At 38.7% G+C, this 16754-nt stretch overlaps 1 protein-coding gene across 1 annotated transcript in view; it reads left to right on the top strand.

Annotated features, from left to right (window-relative positions):
• The window catches only part of ZC3H6 (zinc finger CCCH-type containing 6), a 28719-nt gene that overhangs the window by 280 nt on the left and 11685 nt on the right, over nt 1-16754 (top strand). The window contains exons 2-5 of the mRNA XM_009703475.1: nt 11557-11737; nt 13101-13226; nt 14254-14509; nt 16397-16518. Coding sequence (XP_009701777.1) covers nt 11557-11737; nt 13101-13226; nt 14254-14509; nt 16397-16518 — 685 coding nt within the window. The remainder of the gene's footprint in view (nt 1-11556; nt 11738-13100; nt 13227-14253; nt 14510-16396; nt 16519-16754) is intronic.

Here is a 16754-nt window from a genome sequence, read left to right on the forward strand (position 1 = left end):
CAAGGAGGGGAGGGGGGGTGTCACTGAATTAGAAGTGCATTATTAGTAGGGTTTTATTTTTTTGGAATGCATGCATTTTACATCTTCATTTGTTTATTCTGGCTGGGAAGGGGGACTGTTTTCCATTTCTTTCCATAAATTGCACTTTCCAGCGGGTGTCTGTTGAATGTCACCATTGTTCTTTTTCTCCCTTGCCCTGACGCTGCTAGTCAGGTAGGAAAGGGTGCTTTGAGTTGTTTTTTTTTTTTTTTTTTTTTTTGTTGTTTTTGTTTATACAAGAATCTCTCACTAGATCCATATTTAACGTCATTTTCTTGCCAGATTACACCTTACACATTTAACTGGATCTTTTTTTATGCAGATTAAGGTCTGACTGACGTTATCTTTGCCACCTCTCAATCCCCATGCGCAGAAAACCAGAGTCCTGTTCCTGGTGAAAGGACCTCTGTTCCTCCCTCCCTTTCTCTCCTGCAGCTGCTGGAAATTCAAATCCTTTCTCCAGGCAGCCCTGGCCTTCCTAACTAGTTCCAAAAATACTATGCCAGGGTGACAACTACCAGTCCTTCAGTCTACGTCTACTCAGAGCATTTGTGACACAACTGCAGGAGTTAAAAATGCTGGTTTTCGACAGCTGGGCTTCAGTCTGTCCTCCCCACACAGGTCCACAACCGTGCTTGGTACTTGCTTCTGAGGACTGAAAAACACTCGACAAAAAGGGCTTGTGAGCGAACGTAACCGTTCCCTCACTGGAGAAAGAGTCATTAATTTGTGTTACAAATTGGGAAATGGAAGGCCACACGAGCTGACTGACTGGTCCAAAAATCATACTGTGATTTAGTGACAGGTTCAGGGCAGACCCCAGAGCTGCTGATCTTGTTTTCACCTTCCTGCTTTTAATTGTGAAACAGCGTACGTTGTGTCATGCTGTATGTTCCAAAGAGAGTGCCGTGTAAAAAGCAAACTAGTAATCCACCGGGATTGCTGAAGATAGGGCATAACCACGTATTAAAACTGTGCAGCAGTACCAGGCAAAGTGTTCTAGAGTTCCTGGACTTAGCGAGTCTGGGACTTTTTACTGTTTCAGGGATTGAAAATACTTTGTGTTTTAAAGTCCTCCTTGAGGACATGCCCAGGTTTTACCCTCTGTTCTGCTGGAAGCATAGTTTTTCTAACTTGGAGTTACTCATGTGATGTTGACAAGTAAGAGTTCCTCTAACCAGCTGTTCTCACCAGTACGCCTGTTGTTACACTGGGAAATTATGAAATAGAATGACTAAGTACTGCCTAATAGTCTAATGTACTTTTAATACAGGTTAATTTATAAACATTGATTTATAACGCTTTAATTTCAGAAGAGCAGACAACTCTAACAATAAACACATTTACCTGTTAAATAATACTTTTTGTAAACAAGACTTTTGTAATACTACGGCTCCCCTCTCATCCATGTAAAGTGTATTCTTAATACACCTAGAGCATTGTTAAAAAAAACAAGCCCCAAATCGAAGTCTTTGTATTATATTAGGTGTGCAAATATAATCCTGTCAAAATGTAATATTTTAACTTTCTGAAGTTCACAAGGACTTCCCTACCAGCTGGTGACTGGGAAGGCCTAAAGAAGAACAGCCTTTTTCCCATCCACAGCAAACATGGTTCACTCCCCGAGGGGAGGGGCAGCACACCTTTAACTGTGAACATTTTTTAGTACAGAGTTGATTATGTCCAGTTTCTGTTGTAGTCAGTTGAAAAGCCAGTTGTAAGGTCTATAGAGAAGATGGACGTACCTGATACACTCGTATTCTGAATTACCTCGAATTGGAGTCTCACTGTAATATTAGTTTGGTATTTTAAAATGAACACATCTAGTTTCAATATGTTTTATCTTGCAATCAATTTTTTTATTGCATTGGTAGCTCAGTAGGACTAGTTTACCATAGGTACAGTCCATAATAGGAAGCTGCTGAAAGCATTTAACAAATTAGTGGTGTTTCTGTTAACATTTAGTTAGTTTGATTTTGAACTCATCTGCAGAATTATAAAGAAGTTGGTTAGTGTTTTTGAGCAGTAGAAAATAGTAAAAACCCTTGTCTGTCCACACTTTGAATATTCCAAATTGGAAGATTGTTTTAATCCAAAGTCATTGCTTGCTTGGTGTATAGATGGGGCACCTGATTAAGTGAGGAAGGTTTTTCATTCTTTAAATACTTTTAGTTGACTCTTTGTGAAGGCATTGCCTTTGATGAAGTATTTGAGACTTTCTATACACACAAATAACAGGTGTCTTAAAGTTTTTCCTGTAAGGTTAGGTTTTATTAAGCATTGCTTGTTGGGTAGGTAATCTTTGATAGGGTAAGAAAGAAGTCCGAGGCAGGGTGCAGGCAAACTCAGTGACAGCAAATAAATACACAAACGTCTGTAAATGTGAAAATTATCACTCTCTTCTGGAGGTCAGCATGGTCTGGTTACTTGCCATAGTTTATGGTTGCCATCATCTGCAGGACTGGGCGCTTCATGTTTCTCTTAAACTCTGTTTTGTAGACATTGTCCCACGTATACATCATGCTGTAGATGAATGTACCTGTAAGAGAAGAACTAAACGCTTGTCGCAGATATAAAAGAATTCAGTCCTCGTGCAGACTTCTGTGGACTTTGATTTTCTGACTAATAGTGAGCAATTACGGGCATGAGAAGGACTTGTTTGCTACAGTTGGTTCTGCATTTGAAATCGATGCCAGATTTACAAGTGCCAGCAACTTTAGAAAATAACTTGGAGTTCATTTATTTTTAAAATCTAAAACATTAGGTCGGTACTGATGCTTTCTGTTGGCTATCTCTGCTTTGCTGTCACTTAATCTCCAGACTTGGGGATTTCTTATGCCATTATCTGCTGTAAAAATAGCAGTGACCTAATGATGGGTCTGACCATTGAGATGCTCACTCACAGATCAGAGAGGTGCAAGTAGTGCTACTGTAGCCAGCATGGTCTTAGGAGTTGCATTGCATGTGTAAGTATCAGACCCGTTTTTACGTGCTCATGGTCCAATAAAGGATATTCTACATTAGAGACAGCTCTCCAACAGACACCTGAGTGGCCTGTGAACTTTTTTTAGAAAATTGTCCTCATTTTTGCAGCGAGTGTTTGGAAACGCCACTTCATAGCTGGGTCTGTCTGTTGCATTTCAGGTTCCTTTTCCGGACAACCATACTAATCTTCATTGTACACTTTTTCATTATGTCTTTGATCTAATTTTTACTTTTTAAAATGAAGTTGGTACGGTCACTTTCTTACTGAAGATAAACTGATTGGAGTTTTATGAAGCGTAGCTGAAGTGTTTGATTATGCGAGTCTGCCCGCTTGTAGCTGTGGTGCTGCTCTTCCAAAGCCTCTCCTTCACCAGCTATGTGTGCCTGGTGTATGTCCAGATGAGCCAGGTGAATAAAGACTCCACCCAGCCAACCCTTTGTTTTTATTTTATTTTCCCAATTTCCTTGTCCAGCTGCCTTAGGAATTGCCTGCTCCCTTTCCGTATACCGGTTTTGCACTCCTGTCCCTGGCGAGCATGATTTATTCTGTGCTGCTCTAACAGGTCTGTCTGGTTCACTGTAATGGAGACCTGCTCTGCTAAATTACAGCCGGTGGCAAGGGGAAAAATGCAAGTGGTGGGTTGTAACCAAGATGAGGAACAGCAAAATTGAAATCTGTGTTATACACCTTATTGTACATTTACTCCGTTACTGCTTAGTCAATATTGTACTGCAAGCGGCTTTGCCCCTGTCTTGCCTTGATCCGTGTGGCTTCTCAGCTCAGTGAAGCACCATAGCGTTACAGATCAGGGAAGCATTTGTGTAGCAGGAGGGCTAAGGATCTCCTCTAATCCTACTTGCTTTTGTCCAGCCCAACTCCTCTCCCAGTCTGCCTTGCCACAAGGCTTCCATCCATCTTTAGTTAAACTTGATGACTTAAATGGGTCTCTTTTGTTCTGCCTGGTGCTTTAATGCCCTCTGTCCACATGTGCATAGTTTGGTTTGAAAATGTTTTACTTATAGCTGGTTTTAGAGATATTTTTTTTTTCCAGTAATAGTTAATCACCAAAGAATGTGTCCATGTTAAGTTGAAGTTGTTTGTGATCACTGAATGCAGCCTTGTAGTGATTTATTGTTTTTGAACGTGATTTCAAAACTTGCTTTGACATTAGGAAACTGGGAAGTGAGGAGATAATCACTCCCAAATATGCCCTGTGGGCAAACAAGGCTTCCTTGCCATCCAGCACACATTGCAGGAGTGGCAAAAACACAGCTGGCTTATATAGCTGTTACTCCTCATCCTCCTGGGGAGGAGGAGGAGGTGGCCTGTGTGAATTTCTGTGATTTCTTCTACAGTATTAAACCCCCGAGATGGGAGATGGTTAGGCAGCAGGGTGAGAATGTGGGCTTTCGAAAAGTTGCTCGTTGGCCTCCAGTGCCACCGCATGAAGCTATTTTTTGGCACGCCTCACTGCTGTCTTTCTGACTTCCTTCCCCCATGTTATGGGAACATGGTATCTGTTACAGCCAGCCCTGGGATGAAAGCAAAACAGAGATTAAAAAACCCAAGCAATCTGGTCTGTAACTTTTCACGATACTGCCTGGCTGTAGATTAAATTAACTTCACATTTGCAGAGTGGTCAAAACTAATGGGCAGCTGGAAAGTACTGTAAGTGCCCTGCGTAACATTGTCAAAGAAGCCAGTGCCGATTCTTGGTCGACACTGGCTTAAGAGCAAAACCACTTTCTAGTTTTGTAGTTACTTAGTGTAGCAGTGTGCTAGGACAAATTCATTTTGTGAATTTTAGCCCTCTAAGATCTTATTTGAGAGATGTAATTTTCACATCATCAAATTGCCCCTGAGTTGGTGTGCTCTTCATAATTTTATAAAACCAAATTCTTACCTGTTGAGAGTATTGCAGGTTCATCGCGTGCTAGTGAACAGTAAGCATGTAAGGAGAAGTGATAGCCGTGTGCGTCTGTGCAGTCACGAGTGCTGCGTAGCACCATGTTTTTTCTAGACACATTGGGTGCGGAAAATACGTGCAGGAGGATTACACGAAGCAGCAGGATGGTATGAGGAGCTAGAATGGAGGGCTTGAGGGAGAAATTTAGTTTGGGGTAATAAGAAAAACATGCCCAAAGGAAACTAAGAAGGAAAAATATCTGGGAGGGGTGTAAGGCTTTTTTCCTAAATAAGTCTTGACTAGTGTCAAAAATGCTCAGGTAGTTTCCCATCAATTTAAGTGCTCTCCCCTTCACTATATGTCCTTACTCAGAGCTCAGCAGAACAGGTGTATGATGCTGTTATCAGCCCCTGTAAATTAAGGGGTGGTAATACTGTTTCTATATGAGTAGATGAGTTTTTGGGTGTCCTGGATGTTTTCTGATAAACTATCTCTTCTAGAACTAATCGCAGAAAAAAGAGGTTAAGGTTTAACAATGCACTCACTATAGGAAGAAATAGATTTTATTTTCTTTTTGGACGGTAATATTCAGTTATCACCAGAAATTAGTAGGCTTCTTTAAAAATAATTTATTACTTAATGTGTTAGAGGTCTGCTCATGTGTAAAGTTTGCATTCTTCCTACTGCGTCCTTTCTCTATTTGTACAAGAAGTAAAAGGGAGATGTTTGCAGTGTTTAATTTTTTTTCTAGTCTTGGTAGTGCTTTTGGAAAGGCTTGGCTATTAATATTCTCTTTAAGGCTTCTTCTAATTAATAAAATCAAAAGCATCATATTGTAAACCAAAATGTAATTATTTTTAAATGAGATTCTTCAGCTGTGAATCAAACCTGCCAAAAATGGACTTAGTAGAAAATAACGTTTGATGAGAGAGATTCACATTTTGGTTGTATGATTTCATTCGTGCAAGTTCTTAAACCATACGAAAGTATGGTTCTCTTGTAGCACCTGCTTTATCTGCAAGTACGCTAAGTACTTCTGTTAGAAAGATTGGAAAAACAGTCCCATAGGGAAAAAAAGCCTTTTAGTTTTCTTAAAATATTTCAGAGCTACAACGTCAGTGTACTGAGAAAACGCATCTCGGTTTTGTATCTTGGACTTAAGGAGCGTGAGTTGTAAATCTTCTTTGAACCTAAAGAATGCTATTTTTAAAAATGATTCGGACTAAGGGCAAGAAAGCTAAGTTAAAGCTGAGTTTGAATGTTAGAAATTAAACTGTAAACACTAGAGTAATGGTGAGTTACTTTATGTGTGGATTTCTATTTTCCCTAGCCAAATATTTGCATAACTGCTCTTTCAGTGATTTCACCAGACCTATTCTCCCTGAAAGGTAATTTGGCTTCTATGCCTTTCTAATCCATTTTGGAGATGCTCTAGAAACGCACTTGGGACAGTGGAAACACTTTCTAGTTTTGTTTTCACATATCCATTACACTCCAAATATCTGGAGATTGTGGAAGAGGGAGTGATCCATCAGCGATTTTAGTTCTTTCTCTCCCATTTGTAAATGAACCAAATTTTTTCTGTGTGTGCCCAGTCCTTGTACAGGCGCTGATAGGAAAGATCACAGCCAGTACGCTGCCTCAAGTTTAGTTAGGATTTGTTTAGCTCTTGGAGTCTACGTGATGTTACTTAATTTTACATCTCCTGCGTTCTGGATTGCAAGATGGCGTTTGCTGTCCCATGGGTTATGAGGAAATAGTAGTACCATACAGCAACTTGCTTTAATCGTTCTAGTCATCCAAGGCTCTTCATGAAGGAGTTCCAGTAGGTCAGGCAGCAGTAGCCAAACATCTCTAAGCAATTTAAACTGGGTATTTAATGAAGATGCTTTTGTTTCTCTTCCAGAAGGACCTTAAGTGCACTGGGATGGGAAGGGCTTGGTAATGCTAGCTGAGATCTCTGGTTAGAAGTGAGTTACCCTCTTCTGCTCTTTTCTGTGCCAGAATTTGGTACTGCAGGTCTGCCCTGTAATAGGTCAGGGATTAAATTCTGTTAATCTGAAGATGCATCAGATTTAGTTTAGCCTTTGCAAATACAAGTATGGAAGCCAAGAAGATAATGCATGGCAGAAGTTAAAAATTGCCCGTCTTTGTTCCTTCAGCGCAAAGGCTGTCTTTTTGACTCCTGAGGTGTGTGTTGTGTAGGCATCGTACACTGTTCCCCCCCAGCTTTGTTGGCATTATTTTAGTGAAGGTTGTTTTTGTGGTCTATTGTTTTGTGGGGTAGGGTAGTTGAAAGAGAAGTGAATCTTGAAGACGACAAAAAAATTGTGCTTCCTTGCTTTTCTAGATCAAGAAGGTTTTGGGTTTTGTGCATCAGGCATTTCCAGCCATAACAGAAGCATACTGAGATAAGTGTGTAAGCCCAGAACATTCTGTAAGCAAGAAGCTGTACATTGCAAAACATAAGTTCATATTGTCTCTTATTAGATCAGTGTTGCAATTTGTTTGCTGTAGATATCTGCCAAAAAGAAAACAACCTAAGACTCGGACCCATTTCCTAGAAAATCATCTGCTAGCTGTGTTTTTTCCAGACCACATCTGTTTGTTGACTTTTATTACACATAGTGGAAAAGGAGGTAGTCTTGGTTCACATCAGAGAAAGCCCTTCCCAAAGCTGCTTGCTACAGCCAAGTCTGTGGAATATATTTAGGAGGTGAACTTCTAAAAGGCGTAGGTTCTGCACTCACTTTCTAGCGTACAGCTCCAGTTTGGATTTTAAATGGGGGGAAAAAAAAAGCTTATAAAACAGAAGGTAATTTCTGCCCTGTCACTTCCTTTTAACTCTGAAGAAGAATTAAATTATTTCCAAGAAATGATACATTTTTGGCCATTACCTTTTCAAATCATATTTAGTCTTTTTTTTTTTTTTTTTAACATTCTTGAAGTTCAATGCTTGGAAAATTCTAGGATGTTGTAGAAAGAATGTAGGCATTTGGGGATAAGAGAACTTCTGTAATCTTACCTTTGAAATGCAATCCAAAGGATAGTATTACTGAGATTCTGCACGATTGTTTTACCTAGGAAGTTATTCAAGTCCTGGATGCATCCCCGAAGTGTAAATATGTGATGGCAGTTCCCAAAGGAACTGGTAACTGGTAAATACCTTATTTCCCAAAGAGCATTTTCAGTAGGCATTTTACTTCAGAGAATATTTTAATTGAGTAGACATCCTTGAGAGAGTGAGTTTAGCTCACGTCATCAAAATATGAAAGATTGTTTTTTCTAGTAGCTGCAGGTGTTTCATAAATATTTGTGTTCCAGTTTCATTAGGCAGACTTTATTAATCAAGTATTCCTGGAAAGATGTGACAAATGCTTTCTTGGGATATTGTATGATGTACTTCAGAATTTGTCAGGGAATGCTGGAGATAACGGACACCGTGGTGTTGGAAGACAGGATTTATTTTATGCTTGGGATACATATTCTGAAGATCTTGTATCTATTCTTGAGTATGGGAGTATCTTGGTGTTACGTTCTCCTTCGCAAGGCAGGGTTGTGTATGAGCAGATCTCCATGAGCGCCTCCTAAAAATCACCTAAAAATGGGTTCTGAAGCTGCCTCTCCTTCACATTTGGTACTCACGTGGTAGTGGGCATACCTTTATAATTATAATTGTAATTGTCATTATTAATTCCCATTATTTGTTCAAAAGCTCACTTTGGCTTCATATCTTCCTCTTGTTTTATATTTGCACTAAAAAATAATGTACTTTTCAAATTCTTTCCAAGTAAGTGTTTAATGCCATAAGCAAAGCCGGTGACGATTGCATTTGCAGCGTAGCTAAACTTAAGAAATAGCAGTTGAGCAGTTTTTCTTACCTTCTTTCTAAGTTCCCTTTTGTTTTCCTAGCACCCGCAGTTGTATTCAGTGTTGGAGGGAAGAGCCATGCCTTTAATGGAGATGTTTTCTCTGAATTTATTCACTCCCTTTCTGTGGCTGCTGCTGTCTGCTTCACCAGCTGCCTGTGGCAGTAAGTCCTGAAAGGTCACTCACTACCTGCCATGAAGTTTCTTTTACTGCCCATCAGTGTGATTGGTGGTCTTTAAACGACACCTTCCATAGCAGAACCTTTTATTCAGATTAAATCTGTCTTTTTATGCTCACTTTTTAATACTTTGACATTTGGAAGCTTCTTATACACTTTCCTTGCTTCCAGTCCTGTTACTTCATGCTACTTAGCAAAACAAAACTATCTTCAGTACTTGCCTAGAAGATTATTTTCTCCCAAATTCCAGTGTACTTTTTTCAGTCGCTAGATGGGCTGCCCTTGTGTGTTGCTTAGAGTCAGTCCTCTTCTCACTCACGTAGTACAGCAAAGCATCTTCATGAAGCTCAGATGTACGTAACTTGGCTTTATGTGGTTGTGGTGGGCTGCCACGAGGTGACAGGAAAGTGTCGCAGTTGCTGTAGGTACGCTGTAGGATCCCACCAGTAGTTGAGAATTAAAGGTGAAGAGGTGGTACCTTGAAATTAATGGATTTCCTTCATTTTTCTCCAAAGCCTTTATGTGAGTTGATAATCTGGGGGGGGATGTTTCTTCCATTTTTTGGCTAGTTAGTGATCAATAATCATACCTTGATTTTTTTTTTCTGGTTTAATTTGTTGTTTCTTTTTTTTCTTTTTTTTTTTTTGCATTGTGGTTGTTACAAGTATTTAGTTCTAAGAAGTTTCAGGACGTACAAAGTGACAACACAGCAGTCATGTCCTCTCCCCTTTTCTCCTCCCTGGCATATCCATTTACTCCTCTTGTAAAAAGTCGTGACTTTGGGTTGCTTCTAACTTCTTAACCACTGTTTTTTAAACTGTGGAGTCTCGAGTCTTTCGCTTCCTGGTGAGTTCTTCCTCCTTCCTACTATTCACAGTCCCTTGAAGTAGACGGAGTTGATCATCAGGTTAGCTAATACATTGTGAATACAAGACTGAGGTGGACAAATTGTAAGGCAATTTAATCTAGCCTACTTACTACTTCTGTCCTTATACCTTCCACTGCCCCCAGCACTAGTTTGGTCTTGTTTTAGTTTGGTGCTTGTTTTTTTTTTTACCTTATATTTTTCTAGTATCTATAGGCTTCTCCCCTTGCTGCTGAATCTGGTACATTCATAGAGCAAGGATTTCAGACACCATAGGAGTGATGGCATTTTGAAGCAATCTCCATGTAAAAATTCAGGACTGAGTATCTGTAAGATTCCACAAAGCCTGCAAAAGCTGGATTCCTGAAGCTGTGGTAGTGTAGAAATAATTATATAGAGCCAATTATAAATGTTTAAAAGCAGTAAATTCTTCCACAACCAAAACCCAGCAAATACCAAATAGTAGAAGGGGAGCTGAGACTGCTTCAGCAGTAGGTCTGAAACAGGGGTGAGAAGTAGGTTAGCTGGTGTTTTGTGGAAATGTTCCCTTCGCGGCAAAATATTTTCAGGGTTGTTATTGTTTGGGTTAGTAGACAAAACTTTAAGTAAAGTCTTAGGTAATCACAGAAACTTGTTTTCACTGCTGATGGAGATAAGCACAAGCCTTTCTGTTACTTTATCTACGAGTACTTAAAGTGTTACATTTTTTGTTAGTGTTTTTTTTTAATCATCCTTTGGTGTTGCTCCAATTTGAAGACTTTTAAGACAGTCTCATTCATATGCAGAAGTTATATTCACATGCATATTGTTCCATTTACAGTATTTATTGATTGGTGTATGAAGTAACCCCCTACAAATGTCAATGTTACAAAATTTAAAAGAAAAAAAACCACCCTGGGTAGCTTAGAGAAATAGCAGCATCAGATGTCGGATTTCTGTCAGTTTTTCAATTCTAGCAAATGAAATTCAAATGTTAACTATTCTTTTCTTGTCGACTACTACCACTAATTTCTTTTGAGGAATTCTCCTAACTACTAAATTAATTCTCCTTTTTCAAATTGCTCATGACTTTGGCCATTAGACCCTACACACTACTGTCCCATCTTTAGTTCCAGGAGCTGGTGCGTTGAAGGAAATGTGTTTGTATTACTAGGCATTGTTTTTCCAGCAGTGTGCAGCTACTTTTCTTTATTGCTACTCTTTAACTATATGGTTTTCAGGGAGTTTTAATTGCCTTTAATTTTGATCACATCTGTTCTGCAAAGACAGCACCGTAAAGGCATGTAATAGCATTGTAGTAGAAGTGTTTCTACAAATGGTTAAACTATGTCTTCAGTTTGAAATGTGTGTAAGGGCATCAGTGTGCTATATATTGAAACAAGTTTTTTTTTATCTAGGTTGGAGATAACTATGGAAGGAAAGAAGATCTTTGTTCTGAGAAGGAAAAAAAATACATTGTTTTTAAACTTTTTTTAATTTTGCGGTACAATTCAATGGCATTCAATGGCTTACCTTCTGTTTTTCTTGAACTGTGAAAGACAGTTCTAAAATCCTAGTAGTTCTTGGCGTGTTACATGTATTGAATCGTATATGCACATGTATAAAAATGTAACTGGTGGAAAGAAATACTGGGTGTGTTTGTTTTTACGGTGCTGGTGGACAGATGAGATGGATAATAACATGTAATTTTACTGATATTTTTCCTTCTACAGAGAAGATGGAGAGCTAGAAGATGGTGAAATAGATGATGCAGCATATGAAGATGTGAAAGAACATGGTACAAAAGGTGATGATAAACAGAAAAATGAAAAAGGACATAGAAAATCACGGAAGAAACGCAAAAAAGAAAAAGAAAAGAAAAAATCAAAAAGGAGGAGACGGGATAAGCATAAGGTTAGGAAATGCAAACCAAAATGTTGGAGGTGCTTATTTTAATTCTGGGTTTAGACAAGGATCCAGGGAATTAGAGAAGAAATCTAAAATTATTTTATTGCTATTTAGGCAGTCTTTGGACTCTGAGTGCAATTTTTGAGATTCCTATCTTACCAATGCATTTCAATATTAAAGAGTTTGTTTAAATAGTCTTTCAACACATGGATGTGCATATTTGCACATTTCAGTGACAGTTTATGTGGGGTAAGAGACAATAAATCATTAAATAATCCAGCCGTAGCGCATTTCAAATGATAGTTTGGAAACTTGTTAGCTTTGCCTAAGTGTGTTTTCATAAACTTGGTTTTCATCTGTTTGTATTTAAAAGAAGTACAAAATCAGATTGCGGGTGTGACTGTGTTATTTGTGATCTACATCTCTATTGGATGCTTATTTATTTCAATATTTCTTTTAACAGCAGTTTACAAAATACTAACATTTATGAGCATTTTACTCTTTGCCATTGTCAATGGTTATGGTAGTTCTGACACGAAAGGTCAAAGTGTTAAACCACTTCTTAAATTGTTTAAATCTTAAGCAGTGGTGTAAGTTAAGCACTGACCACTGACAACGGTAATGGTAGCCGAACCTCACATAGAGGGCGAGAGTTTTTAGGATAACAGGCAAAATGTAAATTTACAATTTTGCTTTTTGTGCTAATTATTATATTTGTGGAAAGAAAAGATTTCAGCCCAGTTAAGTGAGTTCTTCAGTAAAGTTCATTAAGATAATGTGTCTAATATATATTAAGAAACTTAAATAAGTGCAAGAGATTCACAAAATTTTAACATAGAAAATTAAACCTGATGGTAATTCTCTAAAAATCACAGAAATACAGTATTCTCGTATGGTTTCCCCCCTAAATTTTCTGCAAAACAATACATCTGAATAAAACACTTGTAATGCAGTAATGCTGAGTTTTCTCCCAGCAGAAAATGACAGGATGCCAGTCATTTCTATGGTCATATGCAAGTTTCTAGCCATCTCCCAGATTTGTTAGCCTTCCAGCAGCATCCCTGCTCTGTCACAAAGAAGCAGGGCTCAGAGAGACCCATAGGAAGCTGGTACAACCCAGAGAAACCACATAACCCTCAATGTTTACGTTCGGAAACCTCATCGGATCAGATCTCTTTCTCTGATAAAACGAGTGGGTCATCAAAGAGTGTACTTTCTTTAGCTTCCCCCAGAACCAGAGGTTTGTGAGAGTTAAGAAAATACTTTTGTTTATTTATTGGGCTAGTGCTTCCTCTAAGTTCCTATACAGAGACCAGTTAGGGAATTATATAGCAAAGTCTGAGAGTGCTATTTTCTTCTTTTTTTTCAGCATAACTCCCCTTCCAGTGATGACAGTTCAGACTACAGCCATGACTCTGATATTGAGCGTACAGAAAGACCGCATAAAAAGAGTAGCAGCTCTTCATATAGAGATTATGATTCTTCATTCAGTCAGGTAGTATTTTTTTAAAATGATTTCTCATGTCTTTCCTTAGGTGTAATTTAAAAAAATGCAAACGTGAATGATGCGGTTTTTGAAGGCAGACTTGATCACAGTGCCCGTTCTCACAGATTTCAGGAAGTACATCTAGTTCTTGTGTCCTTGGGTAGATTTCCAAATGTGAAGTGTTATCTGTGGCATGAATGTAGGTGGTGTAAACAAGCCTGACTCTATTTTTCTCTCCATCAGGCAACAATTAGGATATCTTTATTATTGCCTGCATTGGATTTAGGCTGTACTAAAAGGAAACAGCTCTTAGGAAGCCACCTTTACATATCTAGAGTTGATTCTGCTTTCTGATAGTTCGGTTTGTCCTGGCTTTTCTCAGTCTGTGCAGCTTGTTAGCCCTCTGGAGACCACTGGGTGAAATGAAATGCCGTTCTCTAAAGCTGCAATAGAGTGGCTAGAGGCTTGATGAGACTGTGATACTTCAGAGGAGAGGAGATTTTCCTTTTAGCCTGGAACTATTCCAGAAACCTGGAATAGCCAGCCGAATTTATTAACAAACTGAAGATCCTGTCTGCAGAAATGGGAGAAGGGACGGTGCTGGCTTAGGAGTGGCCATAAGCAGTAAGTCATCCTGTCTGACAGAGACAGGACAGATTGCATTGTCTCTGTCTGAGATCGTCAGGATTGGAGATCATGAAGGGAAAAAAATTATTTTAATCATAGTTCATCTAAGTAGCGCTTAGAACTGCATAGGTTAAAGTGCTTTGTTGATCTCACTGAAATACTCTGGAGTACAGATGCTGATGCTGTTCTTTTTTATCTCTTTTCCAATTTTGATGCATTCAGAATCAAAAGTACTAATTTTTATGGAATAACTGTTTTTCACTGTGTATTATTGTTGCTTGTTTGTGCAAATCTGGTAGACAGCATGACAGTAAAACAGCGTAAAAACAATTCGTTTTGTAGAGCAGTTTGGAGGGATGTTTTCTGAAATATTGAATTACTTCTGAACAATGCAATCCCTTTCATACAGCATGGACACGTATCAGGAAATTACATGAGTTCACAGAAAATGCAACATAAAAAAAATGTGAAAAGTAAGGAGTATGATGACTATAGTCATTACAGCGATGAAAACTTTGGTAATTATAATGAAGAAGAAAAGGATGAAGATTTTGCTGATCAGCTCAAACAATACAGGCAAGCTAAAGAGACCTCCAGTTCTGATTTAGGACCTCCATTCCCGAAAGAACCAGTGAAAAAACAGGGGATGAAAGGGATCCAGAAAGGTAAGATAATTTGAATCATTAACTGTAGTAATGGATGGTGGCAGCAGTTGCATGGTGCATTGTTTCAGGATGTTTGTCTTGAGAGCTGAACAAAGAAAGCTGCCAGTGGTGGCTTTCCTATGAGCTTGCAGTCTCCCACCAGTAAGTGATAGTGCTGTTCATCGTGGAGGAATGATATCATATGGTCACACTGATGCATGTATTGAGGAAAAAGATCAAGTGGTGGGTAATGTATATGCAGTAAATAAAGAAAGAAAACCCTATTAAAATGCCAAGATCTTTGTTGTGTAACTGCTTGAGTAAGAAATCATAGGGCTCTAAAGTGACTTTCTGGTGGTGGTTTATGAAAGTCTGAAATGAGACTTGATTGGGGGAACGAATGTAAATGTGTCAATTCCAAAATCTAATTTAGGCGCCCCTCAAAAAAAATAAAGTACGTAGAAATTTTGATAGGTGCCTGGATACTTACATCAGTACACCCCCCCCCAAGTATGCTAGTATCCTTTTTTTCTTTTCACAACTTTCCTTGCATTCAAAGCTGGGCTGATACAAATGCAATGTGTTCATGAAAGAATCCTGCTGCCTTTATTTCATGCCTTACTTGTATAAGCCAAGTTATGAAGACATTTTTGTTTGCACCCTTCATTTGGTGTCTGATCGTTTCCTCAACATTCTAGTGCAATTCAGTGAGCCAGCTTACATTTCTGGCCTCTGTATTACGAAGGGACTTCCTACTCCCCGGTTGTCTTGTATTATTGCGTATTGCCGTGGGGTCTGGAAGGTCAAGCAATGAAGACGGCGTATTCCATTGACAGAGATAGCCTGATCTACCATCTAGAAATGCTTGACTTGTTCTCATCCCTTTTTCGATGAGATCAAGTTCTCATTTCAGAAACTGCTGATTCAGTTTGCAAAATTTTCTCTCATGGCTAAAAGTTTGTCTTGCAGGCAAAATTTGAGCAGGGTTTTGTATGACAGTGTGAATACCTTAGTAGTTATTGGGAATATGTTATACAAACGTAGTAAGCTGTCTTTCATTTACTGCAGTGAAGATTTATTGTGTTCTGTTTTGGTTCACAATAAAATAAATTGGCAAAAGATTGGCAGAGTCTTTTTAGCTGAGACAAAAATGGCTTTTCATGTGCTGCTTGGCAATACCCCTCCAAAATCTCTGTCTGCAAGCCATCTGAGATGAAGTCAAGGCATTTTCACTGGAATCAGCTTTGTTGTCACAGGGTGGCTGCCACCTGAAGCGGGTGTGATGTCTGCAGAACTTTCTAACTGGTTTTCTTTGGTTTTAAATTGATGAGAAAGCAAGATACTCTGTCTCAGTGGTTTTAGTTGAGACCATGACTCCTGGCATGTTGCTGGCTGGATAATTACTGTCCTCAGGCTTCCAAACAGTTACTATTAAACATTTGTATATTCAAAGCTGTTCTCTCATGTTTCTTAGGTTATGATCTCAGGTTTCCTGCATGTTGTGACAATGAAACATGCACACATACCTGGGTGCCAATTGTACTGGTTAGTTCTGTCTTCAGAAAGTGACCAAACGGCACAAAATATTTCAAGTATTTGGGCTGGTTAGAAATAACATGTCTGTATTTCTAATTGTGAGGTCCTCCTTTGAACAAGATTAATTTTATATTCAGTTTGTCAGTCTGCTATTGATTTGAAGAGCTTTTCAAAGAGCAGGCAGTTGCCCAGAATTACAATTGGCTGGCATAGTTGTACTTTCCAACTTGTGGTTCAAGATAGTATTTAGGAATTCAGGCTGCAAAAAGGTAGATAATTTAGTTTGTTAGATTTATGTGTATTCGATGTCGCTAGATAACCGTTTTTCTTTACTTTCTGAGGTCATTTGAAGAGGTCATTGCTGTTTTTCAGGTATTTCTCAAAGAGGTAATAATTACAATGTTGGTCGAGGGCGTGGAATGCAAAAGAAATTGAAGCGTAAAGATCGTGGAAGGGGAAGAGGGGGCAATAAAGGATCTGATGGCTTTCATGAGGTATGTGGAATTAAAGTTGAATTCCTAATGTAGTTGTTCCAAATTACTGGATGCTTTGCTTTAACAGAAAAGTATTTAAAAGTACATATCTTTAAACTTTTTTCTCTTACCTAGAAAATTACTAGAATTTTCCAACACTTGATGTACAACATACAGTGGATAACTTAAGCTAATACGTAGTTTTCTTGTCTTTCTTGTAAATATGAAAAACTAGCAGAAGGTGGTTTATGAGCTTT

This window comes from Cariama cristata, unplaced genomic scaffold (genome assembly GCF_000690535.1).
Source record: "Cariama cristata isolate BGI_N322 unplaced genomic scaffold, ASM69053v1 scaffold31180, whole genome shotgun sequence".
NCBI lineage: Eukaryota > Metazoa > Chordata > Aves > Cariamiformes > Cariamidae > Cariama > Cariama cristata.